At 39.1% G+C, this 17,303-nt stretch overlaps 1 protein-coding gene across 1 annotated transcript in view; it reads right to left on the bottom strand.

The window, feature by feature from the left end:
* Window positions 1-17,303, bottom strand: part of ADGRF1 (adhesion G protein-coupled receptor F1) — a 45,093-nt gene that overhangs the window by 17,065 nt on the left and 10,725 nt on the right. Inside the window, exons 2-9 of the mRNA XM_004590531.2 lie at window positions 13,751-13,816; window positions 12,197-12,294; window positions 10,477-10,534; window positions 8,743-8,892; window positions 7,394-7,567; window positions 6,260-6,360; window positions 4,882-4,940; window positions 1,965-2,116 (exon numbers count right to left, since the gene is read on the bottom strand). Of these exons, the coding sequence (XP_004590588.2) occupies window positions 1,965-2,116; window positions 4,882-4,940; window positions 6,260-6,360; window positions 7,394-7,567; window positions 8,743-8,892; window positions 10,477-10,534; window positions 12,197-12,265 (763 nt within the window). The 5' untranslated portion in view covers window positions 12,266-12,294; window positions 13,751-13,816. The remainder of the gene's footprint in view (window positions 1-1,964; window positions 2,117-4,881; window positions 4,941-6,259; window positions 6,361-7,393; window positions 7,568-8,742; window positions 8,893-10,476; window positions 10,535-12,196; window positions 12,295-13,750; window positions 13,817-17,303) is intronic.

The following is a 17,303-nucleotide window of genomic DNA, read 5'->3' as shown; positions in this document are numbered from 1 at the left end:
TGGGGTTTTTCCCTTTGTTTTTTTCCCTGACCACATATACAGGGTAAAATGATATTGATGTGGAAAAAAAAAAAAAGAACAACAACAAAAAAAAAAGCTTGTGGTATAAAAATAAAAGAAAAAAAATAAAAGAGGTACTTCTTATTTTGCAATCATCTCTTCTTTTGTTAAAAACAATTTTATTTCTATTGGAAAGTTAGATATACAGAGAGGAGAGACAGAAAGGAAGATCTTCAGTTCTCTGATTCACTTCAGAAGCAGCCACAATGGCTGGAACTGAGCCAACCCAAAGCCAGGAGCCTGGATCCTCTTCTGGGTCTCCCATGCAGGTGCAGGATCCGAAAGCTTTGGGCCGTCTTATACTGCTTTCCCAGGTCACAAGCAGGGAACTGGATGGGAAGCTGGGCCACCGGGATTAGAACCAGTGCACATATGGGATCCCGGTGTTTGCAAGGCCAAGACTTTAGCGACTAGGCTATCCTGCCTGGCCCTATTTTACACTTCTTATTAAAGCCACACAAATTGCAACTTGCTGCGAGCTACTCTAGTATGAACGGAACTGGAGGATGAAAATGCTGACTGGTAGTTCCACAAGGACCACTATTTTTGTTTGTTTCCTCAATTGCTGTATCTTAAATGCCTAAACATTTTGACCACTTAATAAATGTTTGCTAAATAAATATTGAAAGTGACACACATTTTAGCAGTAAAGGCTGAAAGCGGCACACAGTTTGGCAGTAGAGGTTTAAGATTAGCATATGAAAGTAAAAAGAATATAAAATTTATTATTGCTAGTTCCTACACCATGAAACAGAACACCAAACCTTTTTTTTTTCCTATCTAACTACAACTCATTGGCCCATTTCCTCTCCCCACACTCCTACCTCTCCCCAGGTTCTAGTAACTACCATTCTGACAGCTTCTGTGAGATCAACTTTGTTCGGTTCTATATATGAGTGATATTATATAATGTTAGTCTTCCTGTGCTTGGGTATTTCACATAACACAATGTTCTCCAGGTTTATCTGTATTGCTGAAAATTAAAGAATTTCATTCTTCTCTTCAAAGATTTTATCTGTCTATTTGAAAGAGTTACAGCAAAGAGTGGGAGAAACAGAAAGAGATTTTCCACCTCTGTCACCATCCAGATGGCTGATCATGGCCAGGCCACATCCAGGAGATGGGAGCCTCCTCCAGGTTTCACACATGGATAGCAGGAGCCCACTCAGATCTTCTGTTGCTGCCTTTCTGAGACCATTGGCAGGAAGCTGGGTCAGAAATGGAGCAGCCAGGCCAACAAATGGTGACCACATGGGAAGCCAACATTGTAGGGAGTGGACTTACTCACTATACCCAGATTTTCATTCTTTTTATGGCTGAATATTTTTGTGGTTTTCAAAACAGAGGAAAGAAATTATTTTGAATATTATCACTCAAAAAATGATAAATGTTTAAGGTCCTAGATATACTAGTTACTCTGATTTGATCATATCATAGTGTATGCATGTTTGAGACACTGTGTTGTATTCTATAAATATATATAATTATCATGTGTTCTTTAAAACTAAAATTCAAAAAAAGAAATTAAAAGAAAAGAAATAATGAGCCTGTGTGTGAGAGATATAAAATATGAATCATTGCATTCTTTCCTTAGTTCCTTACACTGTGATTTAGAAATAGTGACAGCCTCAGGATCTTTCAATGTGTCTATCAGTCTGCAGTGAAATCAGCCATCCATACTGTTTACAGTAGGAGACGGAAATCAGAGCATGCATCAGCAAGAATTGGAAATAGGCAAAACTGCAGCTGAATTTTATCACTGCAGGAGAAAACAGCTGCCTTTTCTACTGAAACACTGTTTTAGACCAATCAGAAAAATCATCCACCGACTTCCTGAGGACACGAATGAACTACTAATTAAAGGATTTGGTTAACCCAAGCAGACAATGAGAGTTCAGTATTACCTTTTTGGAACACTCTGAAAGAGCTGTCTTCCAGTGGAAACAGCTGATGAAGGGCTGTCTTAGCCTTATCTGCCACCTGCTCAAGGGATAGCAGCAGCTCTGATGAGCTGCTGGAGCCAATGACTTCAAAACCAACAACAATGCTTCCACCTCTGCAGGGAAAAAAAATGAGGACTACGATTTACTTAATCAATTTCTCCAAGCTTATTCTTTGTGTTGGTAATATTTAGTTCATAGAAATAAAGCTAATAAGTTTTGTTCCCACTTTCATGCTAATGAGAAATCAAGGCAAATAAGTACCTACCAAATACTCCCACACACATTTAAACATATTAGGTGCTAAGAGAGACAAATGCACTAACAAGATTAGCAGATAAAATGGAGGCCACACTTCACACAAGGCTGGTCAAGGAAGGCTTCTCTGTGCAGAGATTGCTTGAAGCTGAGGTCTAAAGGAAGACAAGGAAAGGCAATGATGGAAAGGACATTTATGTAGTGTGCCAGCAAAGACACCAAGGCAGCAAACTGCTCATTTGGCAAACTTAGAAACTAGCATGAGTTAAACAAAAAGCAATGAGTAAAGGGAAAAAAGAGATAATATTAGATGAGTACCAATAAGCTAAATTTCATACAGGCTTACAGTTTTAACTGTATTCTTCATTAAAAGTTATTAAAGTGATCAAACTTAGTGTTTAAGATCATCACTCTGGCTTCTGTGTAGAAAATATGCTATAGGGAGGCAAACAGGGAAGCAAGAAAACTAGCAAGAATGAAGTGATGGTGTCTGGAATTAGCTGGGTAGCCATGCAGGTTAAGAGGAGTGGTCATATCCCAGCTGTATTTAAAGACATAGCAATAGGACTTGCTGGTGAAGCAGATTACAGATGTCCGAGAAGGAAATCAGTGAAAAATCACTTCAAGCAGTGAAAAAAAAAAAAAACTTCTGGCATATTTATACAAAGGAGTACATCTGAGAAGGAAGACCCACAGACACTCAGAAAACGGACAAATGTTACACTGACAGAAAGAAAGCTACATGCCACGCTACTTCTTACACATGAAATGTGCAACAGGCATAACTCACATTTGACAAAAAAAATTAGAACAGTGGTTGCTTCTCCTGAGAGACCCGGGAGATAGGCCTATCTGGGAAGCAGTGCGAGGCACCTTGAATATGATCGAAATGCTCTGCTTTGGCATGAAGGACTTGCTGAAACATTGGTGCCAGCTGATTGAACCTTTCGCCTCAGGTTTAAGTGTTCCCTCGCATGTAAATTATATCTTAGTAAAATACATTGAAACAAAGGATAGTTCCAAGGTTCGAGCCTTGCAGTGGAAAAAAAATCACAACACTCTAAGTGAGATGGACCAGACAGTGAGAGAAGTAGGTTGTAGATCAGGAGAAGAGTTGAAGAACCTCAGGATCTGACACTTTCTCTTCCATTGCCTGTTGGAAAACCAACTGAAGACATCAAGCAGGCAGTGGATACGTGGATCTGAAGTTTAGGGAAGACATCAACTCAAGAAACAAAATTGAAAACACAAGAATGCAGATGGTGTTTGCAGCCATGAAAGTGAATGAAATCACATGTATTAGGTTAACCTTTCATTAACTCCATGAACTAAACACGGTGTTATCTTCATTTTATAAATCATACAATAAAAGTCTACAGAATGTATGTGGCTCCAAAATGCAAATTCTTACTTACTTCATTGAGCTTTTGTTCAAGATATATTAATAAATCCAAATACGCTTTTGTCTGATTGAAGTTCCTATTGCCTTTGAATCAATGGGTCACTTCTACACTGCTTGCAATATATTTTCATGCCTTTTGTTTTGTTTTATTTAATAAAGCTAAATCAGATTTCATAGACATTAATTGTCCTACTTGTTAGCTAAGTTAAGACACTACAAAATTAAGACTTGTTTTAAATCATACATGTACACAGTTAAGCCAAAAATGAATTTATTAACTTTTGCCTACTTTTATTATAATATACCCACACATTATTGGAAATGATGTATAAATACGCGTAATGAAATGTTAGAAATGGAAAGAAACATAAAAGCAAGACAAGGGAAATAGACAAATAGTCATGTAGAATAAAAATATTGAGTTTAAATTCTGTCTATCTGCTCACTGTAGTAAAATCAAAAGTGAAAAATATGATTAGTTATATAGACTTCCAATGTATAAAAAAGAAAAAACTTTTTTGTAACATTGAATTTTACATAAAATTTTTGGAGGAGTCTCTATAGTAAGATATGGATAACTCAAAAGACAATGTCCAGCATGACTTTAGGAAAAGCTGTTGGAAATTTCCTATTTCAAGTTCTCTGACATCTAAACTACTTCCTATAATAAGTGGACTTTTGATAGTTTTTTGCTCAACGAACACATGATTAACTAAATGGCATTTACGGTTAAGATATAAACAAAAATAAAATTCACTAAATATTTCTGTGTTTGCTGTCGACAGTAACCATCGAGTTTTGAACTATGGTGTACACATGACAACTGTACAAAACTGTATTATACCCAAGGCTGGCTGCAGGTTACATGTCATTCCTCCTATAAGTAAGCAAGGAAAAACTCACATATCCACCCTTCATCCCATTCCGTACCATGCACATCATTTCCTGCTTCCTTCCAAACTTACATGGCTTTGTAATTCTATTCTCTGATTCACAACTTGGAGAATGTTCTTTAAAATTTATCTTCTTAAACTCATTCAATTGAGGACCTAGACATTCCCCTTTAGAATTTTTTGAAGGATTGTGGACTCTTCTGCTAGGAAGAATTCTACTAAAAAGATAAATTCTGCCCTGTTTTCTGCCATGTTCACCTGGGAACATGAATTTATACTCTGTAGGTCTGGTACATGATCCTGTTCTTTTAAGGTCATTGTTACTTACCGAAATTGCTTGACCTGAACTGACTCAAAACCTTGAATCCCTTTGTATGCTTCTTTAAGCTTAGAAAGAGAATAAAGTACAATGTGTTAATCTTTGTCCCACTCTTCAAAAAAACATTCCAGCAAATAGTAGATGCTCACAATAAACTTTAAGTATGCTATTGCAAATAAAAAAAAAAAAGAGAGAGAGAGAGACAGGGAGAGACAGAGAGAGAGAGAGAGAGAGAGAGAGAGAGAAAGAGAAATAAAGACAGGGGGGAGTGAGGAAGGGGAAAATAGCATTATATTCTTAGAATTATACTTATATATCACATTAAATCTGTTATAAACTAAATAGAATAGATTAAAAACAGTAGCAAATAAGCAAATACATTCAATGTTAAGTAGTTGCATGTCATACAAATGCAGTTAAAATTGCAGTCAAAAATGTAAACTTACAAAGAAGCAGGCACACATAGATACACAAAATTTAGTTTAAATATTGTAAATAATTTAGTCTGAGCTCAATTGGCTAATTGTCCCTTTCTGAGCACAAAGATCCCATATAGGCACCAGTTCATGGCTGGGCTGCTCCGCTTTCCATCCGGTTCTCTGCTTATGGCCTGGGAAAGCAGCAGAGAATGGCCCAAAACCTTGGGGTCCTGCACCCACATGGGAGACCCAGAAGAAGTTCCTGGCTCCTCTTGACATTTCGCCATTGCAGAGTAACTAGTAAATGAAAAATCTTTCTCTCTGTCTCTCCTTCTTTCTGTGAATCTGCCTTTCCAATAAAAATAAATCTTTTTAAAAAATTGTAAATAATCAGTGGGTAATCAGTCACAAGATATACCTGGTGCCAAGTATTAAAACAATTCCAATTTTTCATTAAAAACAAACCATTGATCTTGCTAAGCACTTAAATCAAATTTAACTACAATGTAATTGTTCATACCTTTAGTTAGAACCATATCTGAACCATTTTCCTATGCTAATCTAGCTTTTGTGTTACTTCATAAAGAAGTCCAGAGTTTTGCCTGGTAAACTTTTCAGGCTCTACTTGAAGGTCTTCTTTATGGAAGAATACAAATGTTGATGATCAAACTTAGGTCATAAAAATTTTATTTGGGCAAATAAAAAGCAACAAATAATAAGAGGCCTTAGTATAGTATTACCCTAGTAGCCAAGTTGGACAGGAGTAGAAAGCAGTCAGTCACTCAACTTTCCTAGAAAGAAAATGCTCAAGGAATGTCACTTACTTGCAGGTAGAGCAAATAACTGCTTTATAATAACTCACTGAAAACACATGATGCATAGCACACATTAAAAACACATGTTAAATTAAAGACATATGAATGTGTATTTAGCAGTAAATTCTTTATAATAAGTTGAAAAGTGCTTACTTGCATTTCAATTCCAGCTGTGTATTTGGAGTATATGAGAGAAGACAAATTCAAAAGGTCTTTTGTAAATCTTTCATTAATTTTGAAAGTTCCCCACACCTCTTTGGAGATAAAAACAAGTTCATGGAAACAGTAAATTACTATCTTAATTTTATTAGAAACACAAAATTATATAAGTACAATTCAGACCTCATCTATTCAACAGTGATAACTTCCATTTCTTTCCATAACAAATGTTTGCCTAAAATAAAATAGGAAGCATAAACTCCAGAACTTTCAAAAGTGATTTGGAACAGTAATGCTAACATACTGGGAACCAGGATATGTGACAAGTAAGTTTATGTACTACCATTCATGTGTGGCTAGAAAAGGCTGTCACGGAACACTGGAATCTATTTCCATTCTGAAGTCAGACACACTACTATTGCGCTATGAGGTCCTTGTATTTCCATACTAGATACAAGCTTAATCATTGTCCTTATAGAAACAAACCAAAAAAAAAAAAAAATCCAAACAAGAAAATCACTACTTGCTAACTCCAACATTTTTTTTTAATTAACAAATCTTATCCAACATTCTGACCTGATCAAATGCCATCACTTCTGTAAATACCCCGTGCATCCCTACAGCACTGTAGCCATACTCCTTCATGGTCTCTGTATCTAAACATTGTTTATGGGCATGTCCCTCCTACACATGTCTCCATCATTCCATGGAAACGCCCTGGTGGTGTAGCTTTGCATGTCTTGAACATGCATGAAACATGACATCTTTCAAAAGATGTTTGATCTTGGCACAAGAAGTGAAAAGTGGCTAGAAAGAGAAATAATGTTTATTCAAGCAATTTCTCTCTTTGCTATTTCACTCCTGAAAGCTCAATAGAATAGTACAATTGCAGAACTGAATTGGATCTTCCTAGAGGTTGAAGTGATACCCAATTATTAACTTGTACTTCTGGATCTTTAGCCTGATGATATTCTCACCGGGTCTAGCCACACCTAACAGGGAATATCATCAATATTCAATGTCTCTAAGAACATTGCCTCTCCTCACTGAGGCAAACAGCTGCAGTTCCCTTTCTGATGCACGCTGAGGTGGGGTAGACCCTGGCTCAGATCATCTTCATGTGCTTACTTGCTCTCTCACAGAAATTGACACTGTGGCTGAGGTTGTTGAGATGACATTCACAGCTTGGAGGTGATGCAGCCATGTGAAGATAACAATACTGGGGGTCAAGGCATGAGAGAGGAAACCATCTATAGCTCTCTTCACAGCCACACCACAGGATTCCATCCAGGCTGCTACAAGCTGCAAGAAAAACAGAACTTTATCTCATGGAGCCTAATTTATGAACTGACTGCTGAGTTCAGATCACTTATTCTGACATAAAATCTGAACATAGTGTTTCTCAACAAAATCTACATGTTGAGTCAAGATGGTGATATGTTTAAGGTAAAGAAATGTCCAGCTCAAGAGATTCCAAGGTTGACACAAGAAGCAGAGCAAACTTGAAAGTAAAATGGCTGGGCTTAACTCTCAAAAGAAAAATGTAGGCCCTGCAGATATCTGTTGCAATGGAAGACAGGTATAAAAAGTTATATCTGCAACAGAGGCAAATATCTAGAGGACATTTGACCATGACCTTCTCGGTAGACCTGTCACCAATCCAAGACAGATCCTACAAGCCAGTTGGAAATGACAGAGTGTCCTCTCTGGGAAGTCGTGGTTAAAATTTTAAAAAAAAAAAACTTCATCAACCAATTTTGTATGCTCATTTTCTTCTATTGAACCAGAAATCCCCACTAATAGTCACCCTTTTTATTAATCAAAAACTGGAGCAAATCTTGGTGAAAACATATGTAGTAATGAAAATGAGGTGATTCTCAAACTATATCATATATCAGTATGACTTAGAACATGTCATCATGGAAATTCTTATTCAGCAAGTCTGGGATGAGGCATTTTCATTCAATCTCCTTGTGCTGGCCTTGGGCACAACACTTTGAGAATCCCTGCTTCACAAAAATCATTTAACTTCCCTGCACATCTTTGTGGTTATTAGTGCCATTAGCCAACTATGCATTACATTCTTCCAGGCACTCATTAAGTTTGCAAATCCAGCCCCCTGAGGCTGGCTAGAGCCATGGCACCAGTTCTGAGCAGTGAATCACAACCAGAATTTTCATGTGTCACTTCTGAGTTAGAGAATTCAGTTGTTTCACTGAAGTTGTGTGTGGTTTCATTGCTTCACAGCTCAGATTGGGTGCATCTCAGTTACGGTCTGATACATCAGCTTGGTTTCCCAAGTAACGAGCACAGACACAATCCCTCTGCTCACTTGCAATGGGACATAGAGCACAAAGAAGAAATGAAACTTTTATTGTTTCAAGCCTCAGATTTTAGGAATGACCATTTCTTACAGCGCATCCTAGCCCAAAGTGGCTAATCTATTTACACTTCTCACCACCAGATTGCTAGCTTACACGTGGTAGCCTTTGCTCTGATGATCTGTGTAGACCCATACAGCTGAAATGGTGAAAAATTCCAGGAATTCAGAAAATCCTTCAAGACATTTTTGTCCTGGGCATCTGTATAGGTTACCTGAAGCAGTAATTCATATTCCTGGATTGCATCTAGAAAGAGAAAGGTAGTCAGAAGAAATGTTTCTGTCTGGGGTGGCACACAACTGAGGATAAAAAACAAAGCTCCCATCAGGCGCATCCTAAAAATCATGAGGACACTGCTTGGTGCTGAGTTCTGTTGATCAGATACTGATGGAAAATGAACACTCGTTTAGCTCCCACATGATGGCTAATGTATATGTAGCCTCTGATTCTGTTTTCTGTGCTTCCCCAGAATAAGTCTCCTAATTCGACACACTTCCTCAGAGCCCATACAGACTGAATTCCCATACATTAAAACTGAAAGGACAACAGGTTAAAATAAAAATCTTTATCACTCTTTGCTCTTGTCTCCAGTATCTTCAGTATAAAACTCTCAGTCTCACACATTCTAAACAGCACTTTCTTTTTTTCTGAAAATAGTCTCAATTGGGTGAGTTTGAGTACTTATATAAAATAAAAAAGCTAACCAGAATTAAATTTTAACATGTGGTTTAGTGCACACTCATTCCTAGATAATAGTTTCTGAGGAACACCTGTTCTTTTTCCCAGGGGGAAGCCATTAACTGTTCCGATTTGGAACAGAAGATGAATCCTCTGAGTTTATTCCCACCCCAAATTGCCTTAGACTTGTTATTCTGAAATTTGGTAAGATGTTTTGTGGGATTTGAGATCCTTTGAAGTTTGTCTATGGATAGTCCAGCCTTTCAGCCCAGCTCTTACTCTCTCCATCTTCTATCAGGCCAGAATTTCTGTCCCAGGTCTTGGGTCAGGGGGAGCTAAGATCATTTTCATTGGAGCTTCCCAAGACAGTGACATATGAGGAATAGGCAAAAGAATGACACTAGCTACACTGTCAGTAGAATGGTAGTAGTCCTGGAGTTAGATGTACTGGGTTTGAACTCTGGTTTCTGCACTTAGCTCTGTGTTTTATTTTAACTATTTGTAATGTAAAGGTGACCATTGTACTTAATTTAGGTGGTTGGTATAAGAATTCAATTCATCTCATGTATTTGAAATAATATCTGTCATGTATGAATAACCAAATAAAAGCTTATATTCTCACTGCCAAGGAAAATGTATTCATGGCACTGCAACTTAAGGTTTCGATTTAATTTTTGCAAACAATTGTAACTTTTTATGGTGGTAGGTTCCACGGTACTATTTGCACATTTTTGTATGGTTGACTCATTGCATGGAAGAACAGCTTCTGTGGACTGACCAATCATCAGTACACATCACTGTTTCTATAAGAAATATTTCCAGCACTGAAGACATGAGGCCCATGAATTAAGTTTCAGAACACAGCTCACTCTGAGATTAAGGGTTGGGCTGTTTAATTATATCATTATCAGAACAAAGAAGGAAAGGAAAGATATGGAATAGTCATTTGTTAGGTATGAAACAAAACACTATAACTTTATTGTATTATTTAATCCTCATAAATATCTTGCCCTTAGACTTACCATCGGTCCAACTACATAAATATTAAGTGTTTTACAATAGGACAAAGCTCAGCTGGTCAGAGGAACTACTCGGATTAGAAGTTGCTCGGCACCAAAATCCACTGCAGCACACTGTCTAGTGAAGTCTCACCTTGATGCATTGTGTTATCCACACTGAATTCTCTTTTTGTTTTCATGTTACCGTTTCTCTGTTAAAAAGAAAGAGTTAGTTATGATGAGGCTTTGGAGAGTTGCACTTCACAGGCCTTGGTCTTGGCTTTCCGAGGTGAAGTGAAATCCTAAATCTAAAATCCAAGCCAGGCAGGACAGGGTGGCGTGGGGTTGGGAAGAGAGCCAGGAGAGCCCCCACAGCAGCAACTGAAGGTGGGAAAGGACTGGGGGGTCTCTAAAGGAAGAGCTTCCAAAGTGGAGGGAACAGCCTGGGCAAAGGCCCATGAGTAAGACAATGTCTGGTGTGGGAAGGCAGACAGGATAGCAGAGTAGCTAAGAGGAGCAGGTGGGAAGAGAGGAACAGATGAAAGCTTCTCTGGGGAGTCAGGGTATCACACTCTTTAAGGGTCATGGCAAGGGCTTTAGGCTTTATTTGCATGTGGTGGGAAAGCACTGAAGGGTTTGAAAAACATGCTCTAGTTTACTTTTTGGTAGACTCAATCCTGCAGCCACGTGGAGAACAGAAGCGATGGCAGCATTTCTTAGGTTGTTAGAATAACAGATGAGAGAAGATCAAGATAAAGTAGGTCTAGGTAGCAGCCATGAACATAACGAAAAGTGTTCGAATTCTGGGGATATTTTAAAGACAAAGTTGAACAGTGCTGCCAATGGCCTGGATATGGACTGTGAGGAATCAAGCATGACACCATGTTTTCTACCCAAGTAGCAAGAGAAATGATGAGGCCACATTCTAAGATAGTAAAGTTTGAATAAATTTAATGCGTAAAGTTGAGAATCTGATTTTGGACATATGAATTTGACAGATCTATTGAGTGTCTAGCTAGAATTAACAATAGACGGTAATATGCCCATTTGAAGTCCAGGTAGGGGTCTGAGATGGAAACTGGAGAGTCACCAATCTGTAGGAAGCTTTAAATTGACCCTGGAGCAAATCACCAAAAAAGTGAGAATAAACAAGAAGGAGGTTCCAGGGATTGCTAATCTCAACACATTTGTTTTTCCTGCACTCAAGAGGCCGTAATACACAGTGTGTTCAGCTAGAAACAATAGCCAAGCCAGTTTAAAGATCCTCATTTTGCAGTTCAGTTCCACAAGCCGAAAAGAAATTAAACTACATATCCATGACCACTGCTGAGGCCTAAATATTTGTCTCTCAAATTCCTGAGCTGACTCCTCAAAGTCTTATGTTAAGGGTACTAATGGGGGACATATAATCTAATTAAGGTATTCGGAGATCAGAAAATAATTAAGATGGGTTAAATCATTAGAACGGGAGCCTCAAGACTGAATTGTAGTAACTGTCCGCATGGACATAGACAAACACTCAGTCCCCATTTCCTGCCGTGGGATGCTTGGTGTCACCTCCAGACCTTACCAGCAATAAGCTCACCAGCAGAGGTCAATCCAGTGGGACCTTCTGCATCCTGTAGTGTGCACCTGCAAAACTGTAAGCTGAATTAAACCTCCCTTTTTATGATGTTAACCGCTGATATTTTGTTACATTGATGAAACAACCACACAGTGAATACTGATAATGTTGAGGCACAAATTTAGGAATTCTGACTCCTAGTTCGCTAAATTATGTAATTTTGATTGCTCTAAGAGGAGTTGATTTCAAAATTACCAGAAAGGAGATAGGAGAGAAGTTGAAAAGAAGAATGGGACTTAGGCCAACTCACCCCTAGGAAACCCTCGTGGCCCTCCATGACAGTCAAGAGAGAGACGAGCCACAACACTCCAAGTCGCATTGTCGGCAGTCCCTCTCCTCTTCACTGGCCTGTGGATGGACAGCCAGGTGTTTAGTGTGTGACCAGGCAAGCAGTGTACCATGTAAGGCTGAGGTCCAAACGCAAACAACTCCATCCAACATGTACAAGTGCAGTGTTGTAAGGCCCAGATTAGCTGAGCTGACCGGCATCTCTGAGTGCTTGGCTACTTTTCCACTTCACAGAGGCTATGGCAACATAGCCTGTTCCCACTGTATAAACAGTAAGTTTCCATCTTGACCAACATAGAAGAAAACTGCACCAGAATTCTGTTCTAAATGATAAAATTAGACTAACAGAGGCTTTTTTAAAATCGTGACATTTTAATGCATTTAATGCCACAAATGGGGCATTAAATAGTAGGGTTTTTTTTAATATTTCACTGAGTTTCCTTCATCTCAGTGAAGGTAAGCACTAAAATAACCAAATCCCTTAGGAGCTCTAACACAAAGACAGAATCAGAACATTTCACCATAAAAATAGTAAGGAACCTATCCAAGAATTCTGCTTTCTTACAGTTAATACAATTAGCAATAGGTTGTCCTCAAGCTTATGGCTACCTTAAATAATCTGGACAAAACTCAGTACACTGACACGGTCATAAAATTAACTGCTTATATCAAGGTTATTTGATGTAAACAGAAAATTAAAAATTGATAAATCAGAATTTTCTTTCCAGAGGTAGGCAAGTGGTACTGTGATTAAAATGCCACTTGGACAGGCAAGCACAGTGGCACACCAGGCTAATCCTCAGCCTGTGGCATTGGCATCCCACATGGGTGCTAGCTCAAGTTCTGGTTTCTGTAATTATCCCAGCTCTCTGCTTTTGGCCTTAGAAGGCAGTGGAACGTGACCTAAATCCTTGGGTCCCTGCACCGAAACGGGAGGCTCAGAAGTAGCTCCTGGTTCCTAGCTTCGAACTGGCCTACCACTGACCATTTTGGTCATTTTGGAAGTGAACCAGCACATGGAAGATCTCTATCTATCTATCTATCTCCTTTCTCTCTTATCTGTGTAATTCTGACTTTCAAGTAAAATTAACAAATCTGTGAAAAAAAATCCCACATCCCATATCAAAGTGTATGGGTTCAATCCCAATTCCATTTGTGATTCCAGCTTCCTGCTAACACACATTCTTGGAGGCAGTGCTTGAGTTTCTCCCACCTGCCCTTCAAAAGAATTTGAAGGAATCCTTCCCTATGGCCCCCTCAATATTTCTTTCACATCTCCATGGGAAAAGACAAGACGTTATGACTCCCCATGGTGGGAGGGTTTGGGGAGGGGTGGGGAGAATCCAAGTACCTATGAAACTGTGTCACATAATACAATGTAATTAATGAATTAAAAATAATAAATAAAAAAAAGAAGTTATGACTCCCAAACTCAATAATGATCTATCTTTGGAGTAAGTGTCCCTGATTCGTGGTACAGGAAACACAGACCTGGGCTGCCTTTTGCAGCCCTTACCTTGCTTCATGGATGTGCCTCAGGCTTCATGCAAACACACCATTCCTACCAGCACTGCTCTCTGATCTACAGAAGAGAAAGGGCGTTAGAGGCAGGGTCAGAACTTCCATACATACAGCCCACTTTTTTAACCATGATCTTTCCTAAGGGTTTTAGGGAGGCATGAAAAATGGGCAACTTGATAAACGTAACCTTGTATCTGCCCTCTTCTTTAAAGCTTTTGGTGTCCCCTGCAACCTGTTTGCCAAGGACACCTCCAAAGTCTACTTTTGTAAGCTTCTTTAGGTAGCAACCCGTGCTCTAGATCATTCTTCTACATCTTGTTTTCCCAAATCTGATTTTCCGGAAGTCCAATTCCTACTGGTCCATGCTCCACGGTTTCCAAAAGTGATGGAAATTTGTCTCTGTAGCAGTATTTTTCTAACGCTTTGGACAGTGTCCCATTGAAAAACTATTGCATACTATAACATAAACACACACACAGAGGAGCTTCAAAAATTTTGAGGAAAATGAATGAAAATTTTTACCAACTCTTTGAAACTCACCAGTGTTCATAATGTGTGTGTATGTACACACTTTACTTCTTTCCTGAGATGTCTTGAATATATTCTATTTTACATTTTACTTCACCTTTACTGGTAAATCATCAAGCCCTAAATAAATGAATACACTCACAGTGTGTATCCACAGTGCAGTTAGCCTTAGCTCTTTCCAAACTTTTTCTCCACTTCCAGGGGTGTTTTTTTGAGAATAGAGAGACAGAAAGATAGAAATCTCAACTGTTTTTTACTCCTCATATCGCTGAATAGCCGTAACTGCTGAGGTAGAGCCAGGACCTCGGAACTTATGAAGACCAGGTCACTCATGAGGGTGGCAGGGTCTCAACAACTTGTGCCATCAACACTGCCTCCCAGGGTCTGAGTTAGAAGGAAATTGCGTCAGCAGTAGAGTATCTGCAACTGGAATCAAGCACTTTGATATAGAAGATAACTTCTCTGGGCAAAATATTCTTGGTTGGTGCTTGTTTCCCTTCAGCACTTGGAAAATGTCACTACCTTCCCATCCAACTTTTAAGGTTTCAACCGAAAAATCTCCCATTAATCCAATGAGGTTTCCCTTGAAATTTAACCTGTGAGTTTCTCTTGCAAATTTTGGAATCCTTTGCACTGAACTTTTGAAAGCTTGGCTATAGTCTCTTTGGCCACCCTCCTGTACTTGAATCTCCATTTGGGATAAGGACAGGTCCAGGAACTCCATCCATAGCACTTACCTGAAGACAGATCTTCCCAGGAAAGGTTTTAAGAGATCCAAGATGCAACCTTATACTGACTTTCTACATTCTAGTTTTCAGTGGCTGGACTTTTGTTCTTTCTCCCTGTCCACAGTTGGCAGGGGGAGAATGATAACGGCAATTCCTTGGCTGCCCAAGCTTTCACTTAACTGGGTTGTGCCTAATTGTCATAGCTACAAGATCCTATGCTGACTTGCACATGCACACCAAGTACACAAAAGGCAGGGAGTGATACAAGAACAACACTCAGTTGTTCCATCAAGACACACATCATCTGTGAGGACTAGCCTGCAACAGAGGCCTTTGGGCTTGATGTGGCACTGGGACCCACTGCAAGACTCAACTTTCAGTTTCCAGTACTTAAGTTTCCTTTCCCATCCTATTTCCTTCTGGCTATAGCCTTTCTCTGCTGTCGCCTGGAGGCTGGGGAAGAAATGGTGAAAGCAGCCCCGGGGCTAAAGACTCCTACAAGTGCTGGCCTGAGGGCAAAGGCCAACATCCTCTTTTGCATTCACTTTAGCAAGACTGATACTAGATTTCAAGTCTAAGGTCTGCTCCCTATGCCCTCTTCACACAACAGTACTTGACTTACTGAATTCTGTAATGCATCTTTTCTTACTATCGTGCTGAAACTAGGTGCTATAGGATCTCATCTCATTCCCTTGGCTCTTTTGGGGGTTACATGATACATGGATAGGTGTTAAAGTTTGCGTTGCTGTGGAAGATTGCTTGAGTGTCTTGCTCAGCCACTGTCTTCCTCTGTTTCCTTTACCACTAATTTTTCGCTCTTTCCAGAGTTGTGTCAATTTTTGGTATAAATTAATCACCAAAATACGTTGCTGTGTCAATGACTACTGGTGTATAATTGGGTGGATCTTAGTCTCAAGGTGCTGAAAGTACATTGTTTTAGAAACTCTGTTATCTAGCCCCGAGGCAGTAAGGCAGTAATAAGGATATCAAAAATTACTGTGTGTGTGTGTGTGTGTGTGTGTGTGTGTGTATGCGCGTGCGCGTTGGAGGAAAGGGGAGAGTAATCATAAATTCCACTTCATGTTACAAGTAGTAGCCATAAAATCCACGGCATTTTCATTACTTCCCTTCTAAAATGGGAAGGTTCCGATCATTTAGAACATTCTTGGAACCCTATGTCCTTACAAAAGATGAGGATCTGTGCTGTCCTTAGAATATGATCTGTTTATATCTTAGCTCACTCTGTGACAGCTGGAGACCAGTAACTCCCGCTCTTCAGCTGTGTTGGCATGGTCATGGTGAGACATACCCCACCCTGACTTCCTTCAATTCATTCTAGTGAATTCATTCCTGATAATCCCTATCATTCAGCTTACAGCAAACAATCAGAATTTTCTATGTGCCTCTGGAGACGGCTGTCCATTGTCTCCCTATTTTTCAGTTTTATGTTTATGAACACCAAATATCATTTATTTATGTCAAAGCTGTCTCCTTATCGATGCTAGTGCTTGGTTGGAATTGCGCACACCTTACACTTTCCAACATTTTGAAACTTCAATCTAATCTTAGGCACAGTTGAACTCGGGGTTGCTTTTCTAAGTTCTATATTTGTGGGATTGTTTCTGCCTATATAAACAAAATTCCCAGGAGAGCTGGATCCCTTCATTCTATCTCAGGCTCATTTGCCCACAAGCTCCCACATACACCACACACATGCACACACATGCACACACATGCACACACACACATGTGCTTGAATGGAAAGAGCAAGTATCCACATAGGATCTAAAAGAAGTCAAGACTCACATACAATTATGCAAAGGAACTATAAGATTTTGGTTTTATTTTACCTCTCATTTTATGTTTTCTGGGGGAACAACTTCACTGAAATATACCTGTGCTCAAATTTACCTTTGAGAAAAGATATGTGTGTATGTGTGTGTTTGTGTATGGTTACTTCAAGTAGACAGAGAAGACAGTGGAACAAGTATATGGGAAAACAGAAAATAAAACCCATTACACACATAGAAAAATGTTTCAAGGTTTAGACAGTTTTAGGAGCTGGGAACACTTCTGGAAGGCCGCTGATTATTAAGAATTGCAATGGATGCCTACACACATGAACACACAGTAAAATGTTCAATGTATGTCTTATACACATTTCTCCATGTTTATAAAGATAGTGTGAAGGGACATGGGTGAGGTAGGCTTGTTCTCACGTTTGTTCATCATCGTTGACTACTTGCATAAGTGTAAAAGTCTATGAGCTTGGTTTCCTCAGGTTTAAGGTAA

The sequence above is a fragment of the Ochotona princeps genome, chromosome 1 (genome assembly GCF_030435755.1).
Source record: "Ochotona princeps isolate mOchPri1 chromosome 1, mOchPri1.hap1, whole genome shotgun sequence".
Lineage (NCBI taxonomy): Eukaryota > Metazoa > Chordata > Mammalia > Lagomorpha > Ochotonidae > Ochotona > Ochotona princeps.
Note: the sequence above shows the minus strand (reverse complement) of the source record. Positions and strands in the feature narration are given on the sequence as shown.